Source organism: Poecilia reticulata, linkage group LG2 (assembly GCF_000633615.1).
Source record: "Poecilia reticulata strain Guanapo linkage group LG2, Guppy_female_1.0+MT, whole genome shotgun sequence".
Taxonomy (NCBI): domain Eukaryota; kingdom Metazoa; phylum Chordata; class Actinopteri; order Cyprinodontiformes; family Poeciliidae; genus Poecilia; species Poecilia reticulata.
The window spans coordinates 18,864,770-18,878,789 of record NC_024332.1 but is presented as its reverse complement, the minus strand read 5'-3'; the positions used below and the strand labels follow the sequence as shown (position 1 = coordinate 18,878,789).

Below are 14,020 nucleotides of genomic sequence, written 5' to 3'. Positions count from 1 at the left end.
CTTCAAAATTTGAGGTTAGAAAAACATGTTCATCCAAAAATATATATGCTGTAATCCTAAAAGAACTAAAACAGGAAAAGTTTGAGTTAATATCACTGAGGGAAAGTGCTTTTATTGTAGAGTAGATCAATATCTGTCCAACTTCTAAATATTTCAATACTGTGTATTTTCCCATTATAAAAGGTACATCATGYATGTGGCCTTCCCAGTCACTTAAGTGTTTTTTCAACAGGATTCATACWTCATCTCAAGCTGCAGCCTAATGAACAGGATGAATATTTATGAGTAAGGAAACAAAATGAACCACAGGTTTACCTTCATCTCAATGTTGTATCTTCAAACAAAAATCSAAAACCAAACATGAGGTTTAACCACAAAACTTTATTAACAACCAGTAATGTAAATCCAGATTTAGCGTTTTCCTCCAACRCGGGGTGCGCTGACCTTCATGGGCTTGGCGATCTTGGGTTTCTGTGCCGTCTTGGCAGAGGACTAGAAAACAAGGAAGGCGTTCAAAACACCAAATTCACCTAGAAACTCAGAGCAAATCCTAAATTCTCCTGCAGTAAACCTCAAACCTACATCTAGAGTCTAAACCATTGACTAATGAAGCTTRGCTACATTTCTCACCTTCGCACTTGGCGCAGCGGGCTTCTTGGCTGCCTGCTTCGCCTTCTTGGCCTCCTTGGCAGCTCTAAAACGAGAAGGAAGGTTTGAACATTTGCTGCTGGACAATTTGGTCCTTTATGTCATCTTTAAGTGATGACAGCATTGTTGTGATCTGGAAATGTTTAAATGATCAGTCTATCATATCAGTTATAGTAAAATACTAAACAAGAGGGAAAAAAAGGCTTAGATACTTCCAGTTTGGCTGTTTTCATATCAGGTTAATTTTTTGACATTTAGAAGTTTTGTAACTCCTGTCAAAGATGTACATAAATAGAAATACACACTGTTTACATTCTTCAAAGCTTCATTTTAACAAAATATATAAAGAGAATGRCAATCCTAGACTGAGGGACAGTCTTTATAAGAATTATTTATTTAAGTGGGGTTTAGTCACGTTAAGATTTATGGACAGTAGGGAACCTTAGTGTCCTCACTTTGATAAAACAAAGAAACAGTCCATTACAGACTGTAACCCAAAARGAAACATTTTTTGTCCCCTGTCTGATCTCTAAAACATCTTAGTAAACATGCAAATATTTCTAAATCTTTAAACCCTGTTGCATTTGATTAGATGGTTAACAGAAAATAAATAAATACAGTAGTTACTTTTGTTCAGGGCACTTCTACAAGCAGATAGCTCTAAGAATTGTTTAACTTATTTAAATACTGTTTCCTCAAAACATATTGCAAACCACAACCAYACGGAGTTCAGAACATCTCAAAACTTTAATCATAACTCCGTCTTCTTACCTGATGGCCTGCTCCCTCTGGGCCTTACGGACCTCGGGTTTCTGGTTCCTCTTGGCCAGAATCTCGGCCAAGGAGGCCCCAGTGATGGCCCTCTGGAACTTCACTGCGCGACGGGTACGCTTCTTTGTCACCTCTTCCTGTAAAGGCAGACAAGACATTTATTAAAATCCTGCAGACTGTAATACAAGATACTTTTGAAAACACAAATAGGCCCARCACCCATATATTGGGCATGTAAGAGAAATAGCAGTATTCTTCCTTAGGTATTGTGTTATTGTTAATAAAGCTTTAWTCCTCCAAAGCAGACATCGTTTTAAGGGTGCAGCGCTGCYGTTACCTCGCAGCAGGAATGCAGACAGGAATAATCAAACAGCTGTAGCTGTATTTAAGTTTACTGGATATTCAGCACCACCAGGTGATTTAAATAARTSGATATAAGCTTCGACTGACAGAAGTARCCAATACTCAMACGCAACAAGGTGATATCTAAGCACTGAACAAAAACTAGACCAACACTGCTAGTCTAAACTAACATTGCTCCAAGAAGAAAACCGTCTCACTGCAAGAGCAAAAGTACACCAAAAGGTAAATAAATAAATAAATAAATAACCCAATATATGGTTCTCTTCTGACTCTCTGGCCAAAAAAAGCAAACCTATTCCCAGAAAACTGAACATTAAACTGAGTCTGGCTTAACTCTGGCTAAAAATAGTATTTAAGAGTTTTGTCTCACCATCAATACCAAGAAAAATATCAACATTTAACCTGACACTGAACAAGTGCTCGATGTGCTACAGACTATTTCTAACTGCAAGCACAAAAGGTAGATTACTAGTCTTTAAAAAAAACTAAACTATTCTCCACTTGACGAACATTTACTTTCACATTACACACTGTGCAGTGTTCCGATAATACTCGCCACCACTAGCTGATATATGAGCCGTTATGTGTAAATGAGTGTTTTGTTGGAGACTTTGGAGGCTGGTCGATGATGAGATGTCTGAGAAGACCTCAAAGACCAGTACTATGATCCCCGATTGCTCTATGGCTGCGGGTGCGGCGTGAGCGCTGTGGCCAGGACTGCAAAACGCAGCCTAGCAACACCACATAGCACAGACCTACACTGTGCACACCATTCACCCACAGCCAAAAAGATGTTCCATCAACTTCACGCACATTCAAAAGCCTTTTTAAAGGTCACAGTTAGTAAAATTATAGAAGTACCTCATTAAGTGCTACAGTGCATAACTTCAGAGGCATATACAGGAATATATGTGAAGTTCAACCATTTTTTTTGCCTGGTTGAAATGTACAGCTAACATTAAACAAATTATTGTGCAAAGAYATTTCTGTCTGAAAAACGTAGAAAAACAGTGCAGAGTTTAGTCACCATTTTAGCCAAATGTATTCCTTCTTCGCAATGTTTGGTTCATATGTTTAACTTATTAGGATTCCAAGCAATCTGAAAATGTTTTGTTTAAAGTTTTAAAAGCAGAAAAATTACTTTCCTCCCTAAAGSACACTCTGTCCGTAAAAGTGGTGATATTATTAATTACCACTTGCAAAAGAAGTATCCCCCCCCCCCTCAAAAAGCTACAGGCAGAAAGCAGRCACTTATATTTAATGTTTGGCGACAGATGTCGGCAAGTCTCATCATCTGCACATCTCTGGTGATGTTTTACAAAGAAATTACTTGCAACGTCTTCTAAATGTTTCTTCAGCATTTATTTCACGCTTTCTATGCAGATAAATGAGATCTCAACTGAATTCATCCTCTGGGACATGGAAATGGACATGCATTTTTGTGGCGATAAAGGAGGTGTTGGGGCAGTGCAGCTTTCTAGAACACTTAAGGTCCAACTGTGCAAGTCAGCTTGTATATGTTGTCATTGTGACAAAATATAAACACAAACTCAAAAGTGAAGATTTTCTACATCAACCCAAATCCGGTTGTGTTTGTAAGCCCTGGTACTTACAGACTGGCCCTTCTTGTGCTTGCGTCTGTACAGCACAGTCCAGTTGATCTGTCTGGGGTTCCTCTTGGATAGAAAGGCAGACTCGCACTTGGCGTTCAAAAACTGGAACACCTAACAAAACCAAAACAATTGCTATAATTTTAGTTTGTGTGCTAGAAATTTGACATTTAACTAGTTCAATAAACATGTTGATATATTATACCAATCAATAATAAGGATATAAATACTATTATAAGTCACAATTTATATAATTACAATGAAYAACAATACTAAACTGTTCAAGATGCACAATGCTAGCAAGTTATTATTCAACACACTAACCTAAATATGAATGTATCAAGATGATTAATAAACATCCCCGCTAAACGTAGGGTATGCGTGACTTTAACATTATCTGACTTCAAAAATACATACTTTTCTCTTGGTAAGAACCTAATGTCGGTACAAACCCAAGTTTTACATTAACTTATATGTTCTTGCTAGAACATGATGACGCTGGAAGCTAATGTTAGCAAAGTAAATAGCTTTCAATAGGACCAAGAGTACCTATTACACAGACTTAAATTAAAACATARCCAACAAGCCATTCATTTTAAACCAAGAAAGCGTTTAGCCCGCAAAACAGCTACATTTGCAATGGGAAAAAGCCAAAATACAATGTGAAATTGTTACCTTTCCGTCTATCCTGGCGTATCGGCGGCCATGGCCGGGGTATATTTTATACCCGCTAAAACTGCACAACTCGACCCTGTAACCAACAAATATAACACATCACCGATAGAAGAGTGAACATTATATCAGTTTATGCTAGAAGCATCTTAATAATGTTTATTAAAGAGCTCAGATTGCTTTTGATTATATTCRGTACACTCACTTCATGATGGCTACGAGAGGGCTCAAAACCGGAAAGAAAGATACCGGAAGCGGAAACTGATTTAAGGTTATTTATTTGACATTTAATATACAAAAAAGTGAACGTTTCCTAAAAGTTAGTCGTATGCTTGCTTTTATATGTTTTAGTATAATAAATTTAAAGTCATTTTTGGGTCACATTTATATCTTGGCTAAACATTACAATTTGACGTCATAACTTGACCGTTGCTGAAAAAACAGAGAATTTTTTTATTAACGAAAATATAAATAAAACAAATATAAAATTCTTCTTAAAAATAATAAGTAGTTTCTTTCAGCATTGTTATTAATCTTTTTTTCTTTATTTTTTAATCAAAATGTTGTTGGCGGGACGAGCGTACAACCGCGGACAATCAATGAGCTGTAGTCCTGTCGGGGGTGTATTGTAAAGCACCCTTATGAAAGAGAAAGGCACGTAGAACTGCGTTTCCCATAAAGCCCTYCGTGCCGCAGTTTGACAACCTAAAGATGCTTCTTGTCTTTCCCACTGTAGCTGTTAGCTAAAGCTTAGCCTTGTCCTGAGCCGATAGGATGGGTGTATCAGATGTAAAGTGTGATACAAATGCTGGTAAGTGGATAAATTGTAGTTTTTCGTAGATAAACAGATAAATTGGGGGGTTTAATAGAAGACGCCGCTTAGGGCGCATCAGATGACACCCGTTAGCAACCTAACGTTATCAGTACATAGAAACACCCAGAGTCAGTTACTCTAAATTAGACAAGAAGTTTACACGTTTCATGTTTTGTTTTGCTTATCTCTGAATCAAATCAATGCATATTATGTATAGGTATCTTGTACGTGTTGTARGAGAAATATTTGTTAGGATGGTATTTTCTTTTTGCCCTTGTTTTGTCCTCTTGATGAAATTGCATCGACTATTAAGCTCAGATAAGCTTTTAAACATTTAAGTCTCAATACATTTGTCAGTCACACTTGTAGCTTTTGTTTTAAAATGAAAGCMTTGTGTCTGCTGCAGTCATATAAAGTAATGAAATAATATTTGTGTGTGGCTTTTCTGACTGCTCTGTCCTCATCCTTAATTCCCACCCCAGTTCCTGTGGTAGATCTTTCAGCTCGCAGTATGCAGAAGCTGGATCCCAGTTTCACATGCTCCGAGGACACCCACACCCTCATCTTGGACCGTAACAACATCATGAAGCTGGATCACCTGGAACGTTGCCCAAGCCTTCAGCAGGTAGTGTTGGGGAAAAAGACACAGCACTCACTAGCAGGACTCTCAAGAATAAAAATTGATTGAGTGTTTTCCAGTTTGCCCCCTATCCCGCTGTCTAAATTATCCCTCCATCCATTGGAAAAATTTGCCATGCCGTACATTCATAATGAAGTTTTGTACTTAACCTTAAAATTGGCTAAATAAAAGGAAAGTATGGCACTCTGACTAGAAAAATGTGTAGAACTYGTAGGTTTCATACCGTCTAAACATTTGCTTTGATCTTTGTTTTGATGTCTAATTTGAACTCATTATTTTCTACTAATCAGCTGTCTGTAGCCAATAACCGATTGGTGAGAATGATGGGGGTCTCCCAACTCAGAGAGCTGAGAGTCCTCAATCTTCCCAATAATAGTATTGGCTACATTGAAGGGCTGCGAGATCTGTCCCATCTGACATGGCTCAACCTGTCAGGAAACAACATTAAGGTATGGAAATATTTGACTATGTTGTAATTAATATGGTTGTATATTTATCTAATGTGTCAGATGATAAATCTTCACCAGTCTCCTCTATCCATCACAGGTCATTGAGCAACTGAACAGCTGTGTGTCTCTCCAGCACTTGGATCTTTCTGATAATAACATATCTGCCATAGGCGATCTGACTAAACTAGAGGCATTAAAGGTAAGTCTTAATATTTACTTAAACAAAAAATCCACTAAAAAACACTTTAATGATTCTTGTGTTGGAGGGTGTTTTTTTTGTGTGAATGTGATCCATTTTCTGTCCACTTTGCAGACACTGCTGCTCCATGGAAACAGCATTACAACGCTCCGCACTGTTCCTGCTCATCTTCCTGCCCATTTATCCATTCTCTCCCTGGCAGAAAATGAGATAAGGGATCTTAATGAAGTAATTGTTTACCATTTCATTCTATCATGACTAGGACCCTAACTGAAATATGACTTGCTACAATAACAAATTTAGCTGAATGATAAATTGTCTCAGACGTTATTGTGATAAATTATAATATTGTTGTTTTGAGACCGTTTTCAAATAATATAATGATAGTGGCATAATAATGTGAGGTGAGGAAAAACATCCTCAAAGATTAATACACTTGAAATTCTAATGAGTATTTGACACTATAACTCGTAGACATAAAAAAAAAAAAAAGCGCCAAATTAAGCAAAGTATAAAGTTTCTGTGAAGAAAATTGTCCTTCAAAAAAAAAAAAAGCTAGTTGAGACCAAGGAACCACACAGAAAACTTCCATCATCCAGTTTTTGGTTAGAAATTTAGTGAAAAATTATAAAACATGGAAATATAAATTATGAGCTTATTTTAAATTATTATCCGATTAATTGATTTATCATTTATTGCAACTGGCCTAACTGAAACACACTAATATCGTTTATCAGTGACAGTATTGAGTGTTGTTGTTCAGGTGTCATACCTGGCCCCTSTTCATGAACTGGAGCAGCTGTCCATCATGTGCAACCCCTGCGTCATGGCGACTCCCTCGCTGCCGGGTTTCGATCATCGACCGTACATCATGAGTTGGTGCCTAAACCTGAAGGTCCTCGATGGCTACATCGTGACGCAAAAAGAAGGGTGAGCCCGTTTGCCGCACTGCTAGAGTACACTGTTTACTTGTGAGGCTTCGTCAGAACATTTGAATCTAATTTGTGTTTTCTTTATCTGCTGATGACAACAGTCTCAAAGCAGAGTGGCTCTACAGTCAGGGGAAAGGTCGCTCATATCGACCTGGGCAGCATGTTCAGCTGGTTCAGTACCTGGCCACTGTTTGCCCTCTGACAGCATCACCTGCCCTGGAGACAGCAGAAGATGCCAAACTGGAGAAGATCCTCAGTAAGCAGAGGTATTGGTGTGAATGTTGTGTTGCCTAACGCAAGCATGAAATGGTTATTCCCACCCGCTTTTATAACGTATAATTATCTCAAATTCACTCTCTTGTGTCAGATTCCACCAACGGCAGCTGTTGGAGGAGACGCGCGGAGACTGTCCCAGTCCTCCTCGTCCAACTCAGCTAGATGTTGAAAGCCACAGCCCTTCACATGCAGCTTCACAGAGTGGAGACCAAGAGGTGAAAAACATCCCCACGCCTGCACTAGCTGCTGCTCCGTCTGTCCAGGAGAAAGGTGAGAAGACTGCTTTACCTATTGTTCATGAATCTAAAATCAAGGCCTTAAAATATCTTAAATTCATTATAGAACATGTAAGTTSRTCTTAAATATGTTAATCAAAGGTCTTAAATTTTGTTGTGGTGGGACTATTTAATCTGTAGATGTTCTATGAGGCAAAAGTTGGAGTTTTRCCTTTTATTTAGGTTGGTTAAAGCTTCCAGTAACAAGCTGCTAATAGTTGCTAGCAAGCAAACAAACAAGCCATTAGCAGTTAGCACATGGCTCATTAGCAGCTGGCTTATGTACGTGAGAAGCACAAACTTGMTGCTAAGAGCAAACYTGAAAAATGTTTCAGTTTTTGTCCCCTGCATTTCTTTTGTACGTCTTAGATTTAAGTTGGTGGAACCTGCAGAAAACCTTTATTTTCCTCTTCTGGTTTCCTACAGAGCCAGTCGTGCAGTTTAACACGTGGGTAAGTTGTGATGCATCTCATGCGTCGCTGCCAGTCGTTCGCAACCCGAGGATTACAGGGGAGCACATTTTTTTGGAAGACGTGCAAACTGACGAGGACAAAATCAACAGCAGCTTGCTTTCCTCCGAGTCCACTTTCCTCCCCTTCACGTCTGACCTGGACCCACAAACGGCCCACACCGACAGCGAAGACGAGACRGAGACGTTTGAGCCCGATTCTCTGGCTCCAAAGCGACCGTCGCAATCCAGAAATCCCARCCCTAACAAAACCAATGAGTCGTCTCCGACGGAGAAGAACCAGAGGAAAACTGTTGGAGGGAATATCGCATCTGTTGCCACGACAACAGCTGCATCCATGGCAAGAGTTGCCATGCCCAAAGATCCCACAGAGATGCCCTTTGACTTTGGGAAAGCAGAAAGTAAAGATGGTGCAAAGCTGGCACAAGTGAGCACGTCTGTCGATAAATTAAATCTGCTGCAGGCGAACGAGGCGGCAGTTAGAATCCAGTCCTGGTGGCGAGGACACTACGTTCGATGTTTTCATCCCGCAGCCAAAGAGGTGCGCAGCGAAATCCGTCTGYGCCGAATGCAAGAACACATCCTCTTCCTGTCTGATAAGCTGGAAACGTAAGTTTCTTATCAACAGTGCTTATATAACAGCGTTAACAGATTTCGGTAAGAGGAAAAAAAAAAATCTGATATGTTTTACTTTTGGTTGTGTTTTAGCACATGYCAGAAACAAGATGTAAAGGTTGAATCTGTTGTGTCGGCAGGATGGAGAAGCAGTACGAGGAGGAGAGACTCCAAAGGCTGGTTCAGGAGGAGGCGATGAAGTTTCTATGGAAAGAGGTTAATAATTATTGTATTTATGATTAATAACAACCAATCTTGCGCATTGGCATGTAAACGGTCGACTCAAACCGAAAAAATTCTTACTTTATATTTGTTATTTGTGCAAAATGGACAAAGTGTTCTGCTGAAACGCTAGCAGAATACAGATCGATTTGACCAAGTTCATGCTTTGCTGCTTCTGACTCATTTTCTCGCCTGGCCTGTCAGTTTAGTTTGATGCCCATGTTACTGTAAGAACATCGTTCAGTTAACTGTTAAAAGTTAGGTACATTATTTATAACCTATCTCTGCATAGCACATCTGCACAACTTTAATCGTGCTACGTTGGTTGTGTTCCTTGATTTTTCTGATCCGAGGCCTTCAAAAAATGTTTCCTTTCTGTCATTTTCTTCACTTCACAGTCATGCACTAGTCTGTGTTGATAACATTAATCCCAAAGAAATCCACTGAAGTTTGTAATGTGACAAACTTTGAAAAAATGTTTTTGTAGTTACTTTTTCACAGGAACAGCTGTATCCTTTTGAGGTGTGATTTTTCAGCCTGATATTTTTCCACTTGTTCTTCACGTAGCTTCAGTCCATGCAGCAGTGGAAACAGTCGGTGGAGAACAAGCTTGCAGCCGTTGCACAACCAGCTCCGATCTATTCTCCCGGGCTTTGCCACGCAGTCCCTCCTGTCGCCTCAAGCGCCACGAACCCTCCCATCGCAGACGTCTCCTTCCCAGACTCTGGATTCCAGTCGACCAACGAGCAGCAGGCGGCGCAGGAGGACAGTTTCCTGAGCAGCGGCACAGCCGACTCTCTGAAGACGGTTCGAGCGCTGAGCTCGGTTCGGAGCAGCTTCGCCGGCGTGGGCGACGGTGCGGACAGCGCAGACTGCAGCCTGTTGGACGAATACCTGTCCTCTGTACAGCAGAGGGAGGAGGAGGCTGAAGAGGTGAACAGCGATAAAACAGAAACGCCACAGACCTCCCCAAGCAGGACAGCTTCCACCAACAACACCCCCATGCAGAAGGCAGCACAAAGCAGTCCAGAGCTGGCCTGAGGTCCTTACCCAGAATGTGTGTTAATAATTATTCTGTGTGGGAGTCAGTCATTTAGTTCCTTAATAAGACCTTAATTAGGTCTATAAACTGCATACTTCTTGATTACAAATKAAGCTCAATTTTAACTCTMRGAAGAAGCTTGAAACTCTACCTTGCACTGAATGTAACTTAAGCTGTTTTGTACCATCTGTTYTGTTTGCTACTGGACATTTAGTGCCATGAAAAGATGTTGGTTGAATGTAGTAACAGAATTTATAGCAGTTAATGTGTACAAAGTTCATCAGTAACTACTGCAAACATGATGAGAGGCTGACCGTTTTTTTTTTTTTTTTTGACAGTTACACAATGTATGTTATTGTAATWTTTTGTGTATTTTTTTTATCTGTTTACCAATGTAGATTTTGTCAGCTTTTGATCTGATAAGTTATAGCTGTTGTGCTATCTTCAAAAATGTAAATAAACATGTAGATATGCATTACTGGCACAGAAGAACAGCACACGTCTGCCCTATTTGAATTACTCTCCCGTCTTTCTCATTTTGAAGACAAAAGTTTCCTTGTGCTCGGCCCCTTTGCCCGGAAACCAATTCATTTCTATTCACCTCCAAACTGGACTTGCACTTCCACAGTCAGTTCACAAGCCTTCAGGCCAAAAACATTCTTGGAATAGTTCTGCCTGCTTCATTTGTTGATTTTTAGCTCAAGACATGAATTCTCGTGATTGTTTTGCAACTTTGTACCTAAAGACAGTCATTATCTCCCTAATCTTAAAATGCTGCATCTTTGGAGCTTCATTTAAATAAAAACTGCAGTGGAGTACAGAAGTAGCTCCTAAAGGTAAGGATGGAATCCCATTTGGGGTCATGAATATGTCATTCTGGGGTCTTAAGGTCAGAAAACTTAAATATCAAAGCACCAAAAATGAGAAAGCATATGCATTTTAGAAATTTTGTCAAATGATAAAAACATGAATTAAAAATGGAGAAAAAAAAGCAACATATTGACGAATATACTTGATGTAGTGTTTATGTTGATTATGTTGACATTGCACCGCTCAATGCTAGTATACTCAGTCAAGAATTTGAGTCACGACCCGTTTACATTTTTATTTTGTGGGTCAGAAGCTGGAAAGTTCGGCAACATCTGAAGGTCTGGCTTCGCTGTGGAACCTTCTGTGGAGGTGAGCACGCGTAGCTTTTATTAAAATGTTTTTTTTTTTTTTAATGAAAAACTGCATCCAAAATGAGCTAATAAACATGTGTCAAACCCTGACCACCAGGGGGCGAAGTTAAGCTCAGCAGCCATCTTCAGCACAGTTAACGGTGACTCTGCCTCTCATGTTCGGATTTTTTTTCTCTCTCTGTTTCTTCTGGCCTTAATTCTCGATTTCCTCGTCGGTTCGATGTCGTTCTAACATGTAAGTAAGATATCATTACACGGCTGAACGCCCTCCGCATAAAATAACGATTTGGGTTCTAGGGTGCATCTTTCTTGTCTTGCCTATTATAAATCTTCATATATATAGGCTTATTTTTATTTATTAAATGTTATTTTCCCGGRTTTTWMGTATGTGAAGATATCGGTGCGCCCCGACATTACACACTGTCATCTTTCGTCCGCTAAGATAATTTAAAAACAAAACTGTCGCTSAGTCTACACCATTGAGCTGGTTGTTTTTTGTTTTTGTTTGTTATTTTGTTTTGCTCATTGCTTTGCTGATGTCTGCAAAGATTTTTTGGGGGGTGAAATGCATAAATGCTACGTTTTTAAGAGCTGTATTCAAATCATATCGCCCTGCCGTACGTCAAAACAGCAACCCGATTCTTTTGGCTGTGCTGTTAGCAGCTGGAGTTCAGCTTTGTCCTTTGTTATGGCTTTATCCAGGGCTGGACCTAAGATGATGCGGCATTAAAAAAAAAGACAATTATTGTACCCCTTCTCATATAACTTTCTATCCTGCATGTAAATCACACTATGTGTTTCATCTTTAAGAATTGTATTTAAAAAAAAAGAAATTCAAAAAAGAATTACTTAGCTATCTGGAAAATAGAATTGCCTAACTTTGACTACAATGGGATGTTTTGATGAGTAGCTATTTTCTTAGCCACTTCCAAATTTATAAAGATATATGCCGTTAATTTTTTTTTTAAATAGGAGAAATGTTGTTCTTTGTTACCTGCATGTCAGGATGAAAAGGATTCATACGTTGAAAGTTTATAGACAATCTGATCAACTTTAAAAAATATTTAAATATGTTCTTTTTGATTTGATCTTTATCTATCAGCCTAACTAAAAGGTTGGGTTTTTTTTTCTTATTTTTATTTTAAATGATCACTGTGAGATTGTGATTACATCATAAATAATTCACTTGTAAATTCAGTGGGAGTAACATGYGTCCAGTCCAGAAATAATAATCCTACAAATGAATGTTTCCATAGTCTGGGCTGATAATGGCTCTGCTCAATCTGATATTTTCTGCTCTGCCTCTCCTTGTACGTTTCACAGAGCTGATAAGTAAAATCATGCCATCATTGCCGTGGTGACGTGCGGAAGAAGAACAGGGTCTGATCATGAGAGACAAAAAGGAGACACCATGTGCCGAAATCTGTCCAAGTATGCCTTGCTTTTCCTCTTTCTGTCGCTGTCGGGATTCATCTTCCTGCTGCGCAACATCCACACTCTGGAGGTAAGACAGAAAGTGGGACACATGTGGGTTTTGTAACAAAATGAGAGTGACTGGRTTTTTTTTCCCTTTTAAAGCGGCAGTATGTTTTCTGACTCATACCGAACTGAAAAGACTTAGTTAACTGCATTTCCATTGACCTTATATTTATGCAGTTTGACTTTAATTGTGTTTCCTTTTTAATGGAAACACTGCAATTGTGAATTTTGTGGGGGAGGGGGTGGGGGGGGGTTTGACATTAGAGGGATATTGACAAAGTTTTGGGTACATTTGTAATGGAAACTGAAAGTTTTAAAAGATATGTGAAAAAATATTTATTTACAAAAGTTACATACCGCAACTTTATGCAGTGCTATAAACTATTAGGACTTTATTACTAAAAAGCATTTCTGGGCAAGTGAGACGCATTGCCATATATGAAGAGGGATTTTCTTTTTATTTGTTTTATGCTACACACTACAACGAAATGTTTGCCACACTTAGCAAAACCTTACACTTTGGCAGTCCAGATTTGCATACACAAGATCAGCTAGAAAAAGAATAACATAGCTGGTAAGTTCACTTATTTTYAGCAAAAACTGAAGTCTGAGGTGCAGAACCCTTTTTGCACCATAAARCACATTTCCCTTTTAGTTCAGATTTGACCTTCATTTTCTGTTCCTCCTCTCTAAATAACCTCTTTTATCTAGACGTGTGAAAAGTCTGAGACACTCTGCAGTGTTGTGAGTTAGTTTGGGGAGTATTTTTTATTTTTTTTAAAACTGCCTCGTCTGTGCAGATATACTAATCTACAGAATGAAGATGGGATTTTGTGTAACTGTTAAAATTATTTATTTTTTGTAAAATATATCTTGTACCAAAGATTTTCAAAAGTATTGCTGCGGGTTTGGGGGTTGGGGGGAGATTTGCATTGACTTTAGTGATACCCAGAAGAAATGTCAACTGCAATTAAGCGATAAATATCCAGCATTGCTAAGTAATTGTGATTTACGGATAAAAAGCAACAGCCTAAAGAATATGTTTTGGTTAGTGCTTCATTAATTACATTCACCGGTGATMATTTTTTTGGCATTAAAGTCTGTTTTTATATATAACCAAATCTCATTATTTCTGGTCAGATCCTGAAACTGGTTAACGAACCTGGGTGGTGCACAGAGACAGAAATGATTTAACTCCAACACAACAAATAACATTTAACCCCTCGGCGATAGATGGCCAACTTTCCCCACATTAGCATGGACTTCCTGCACACTTCTACATCACCATAACTGAGTTACTAATTTATATTTATCTGTTTAACAAACAGATATGAGAACAACGACGAGCATCTCCGCTAGTAAC

At 38.9% G+C, this 14,020-nt stretch overlaps 2 protein-coding genes across 2 annotated transcripts; one reads left to right on the top strand and one right to left on the bottom strand.

Moving 5' to 3' along the window:
• Positions 1–361: 361 nt before the first annotated feature.
• rpl24 (ribosomal protein L24) lies at positions 362–4,349 on the bottom strand. The gene is made up of 6 exons (XM_008435088.2): positions 4,270–4,349; positions 4,068–4,143; positions 3,396–3,506; positions 1,420–1,556; positions 631–694; positions 362–492 (listed from the first exon to the last, which is right to left on the bottom strand). The coding sequence occupies exons 1-6, from the start codon at positions 4,272–4,274 to the stop codon at positions 412–414; spliced, it is 474 nt and encodes a 157-aa protein (XP_008433310.1). The 5' UTR covers positions 4,275–4,349; the 3' UTR covers positions 362–411.
• A 347-nt stretch (positions 4,350–4,696) lies between these two features.
• cep97 (centrosomal protein 97) lies at positions 4,697–10,491 on the top strand. Its single transcript, XM_008435079.2, has 11 exons — positions 4,697–4,875; positions 5,361–5,503; positions 5,809–5,967; positions 6,065–6,166; positions 6,281–6,394; positions 6,930–7,096; positions 7,200–7,364; positions 7,466–7,644; positions 8,076–8,727; positions 8,874–8,949; positions 9,523–10,491. Exons 1-11 carry the CDS (start codon positions 4,839–4,841, stop codon positions 9,994–9,996), a joined length of 2,268 nt encoding a protein of 755 aa, XP_008433301.1. The 5' UTR covers positions 4,697–4,838; the 3' UTR covers positions 9,997–10,491.
• The last annotated feature ends 3,529 nt before the right edge of the window (positions 10,492–14,020 follow it).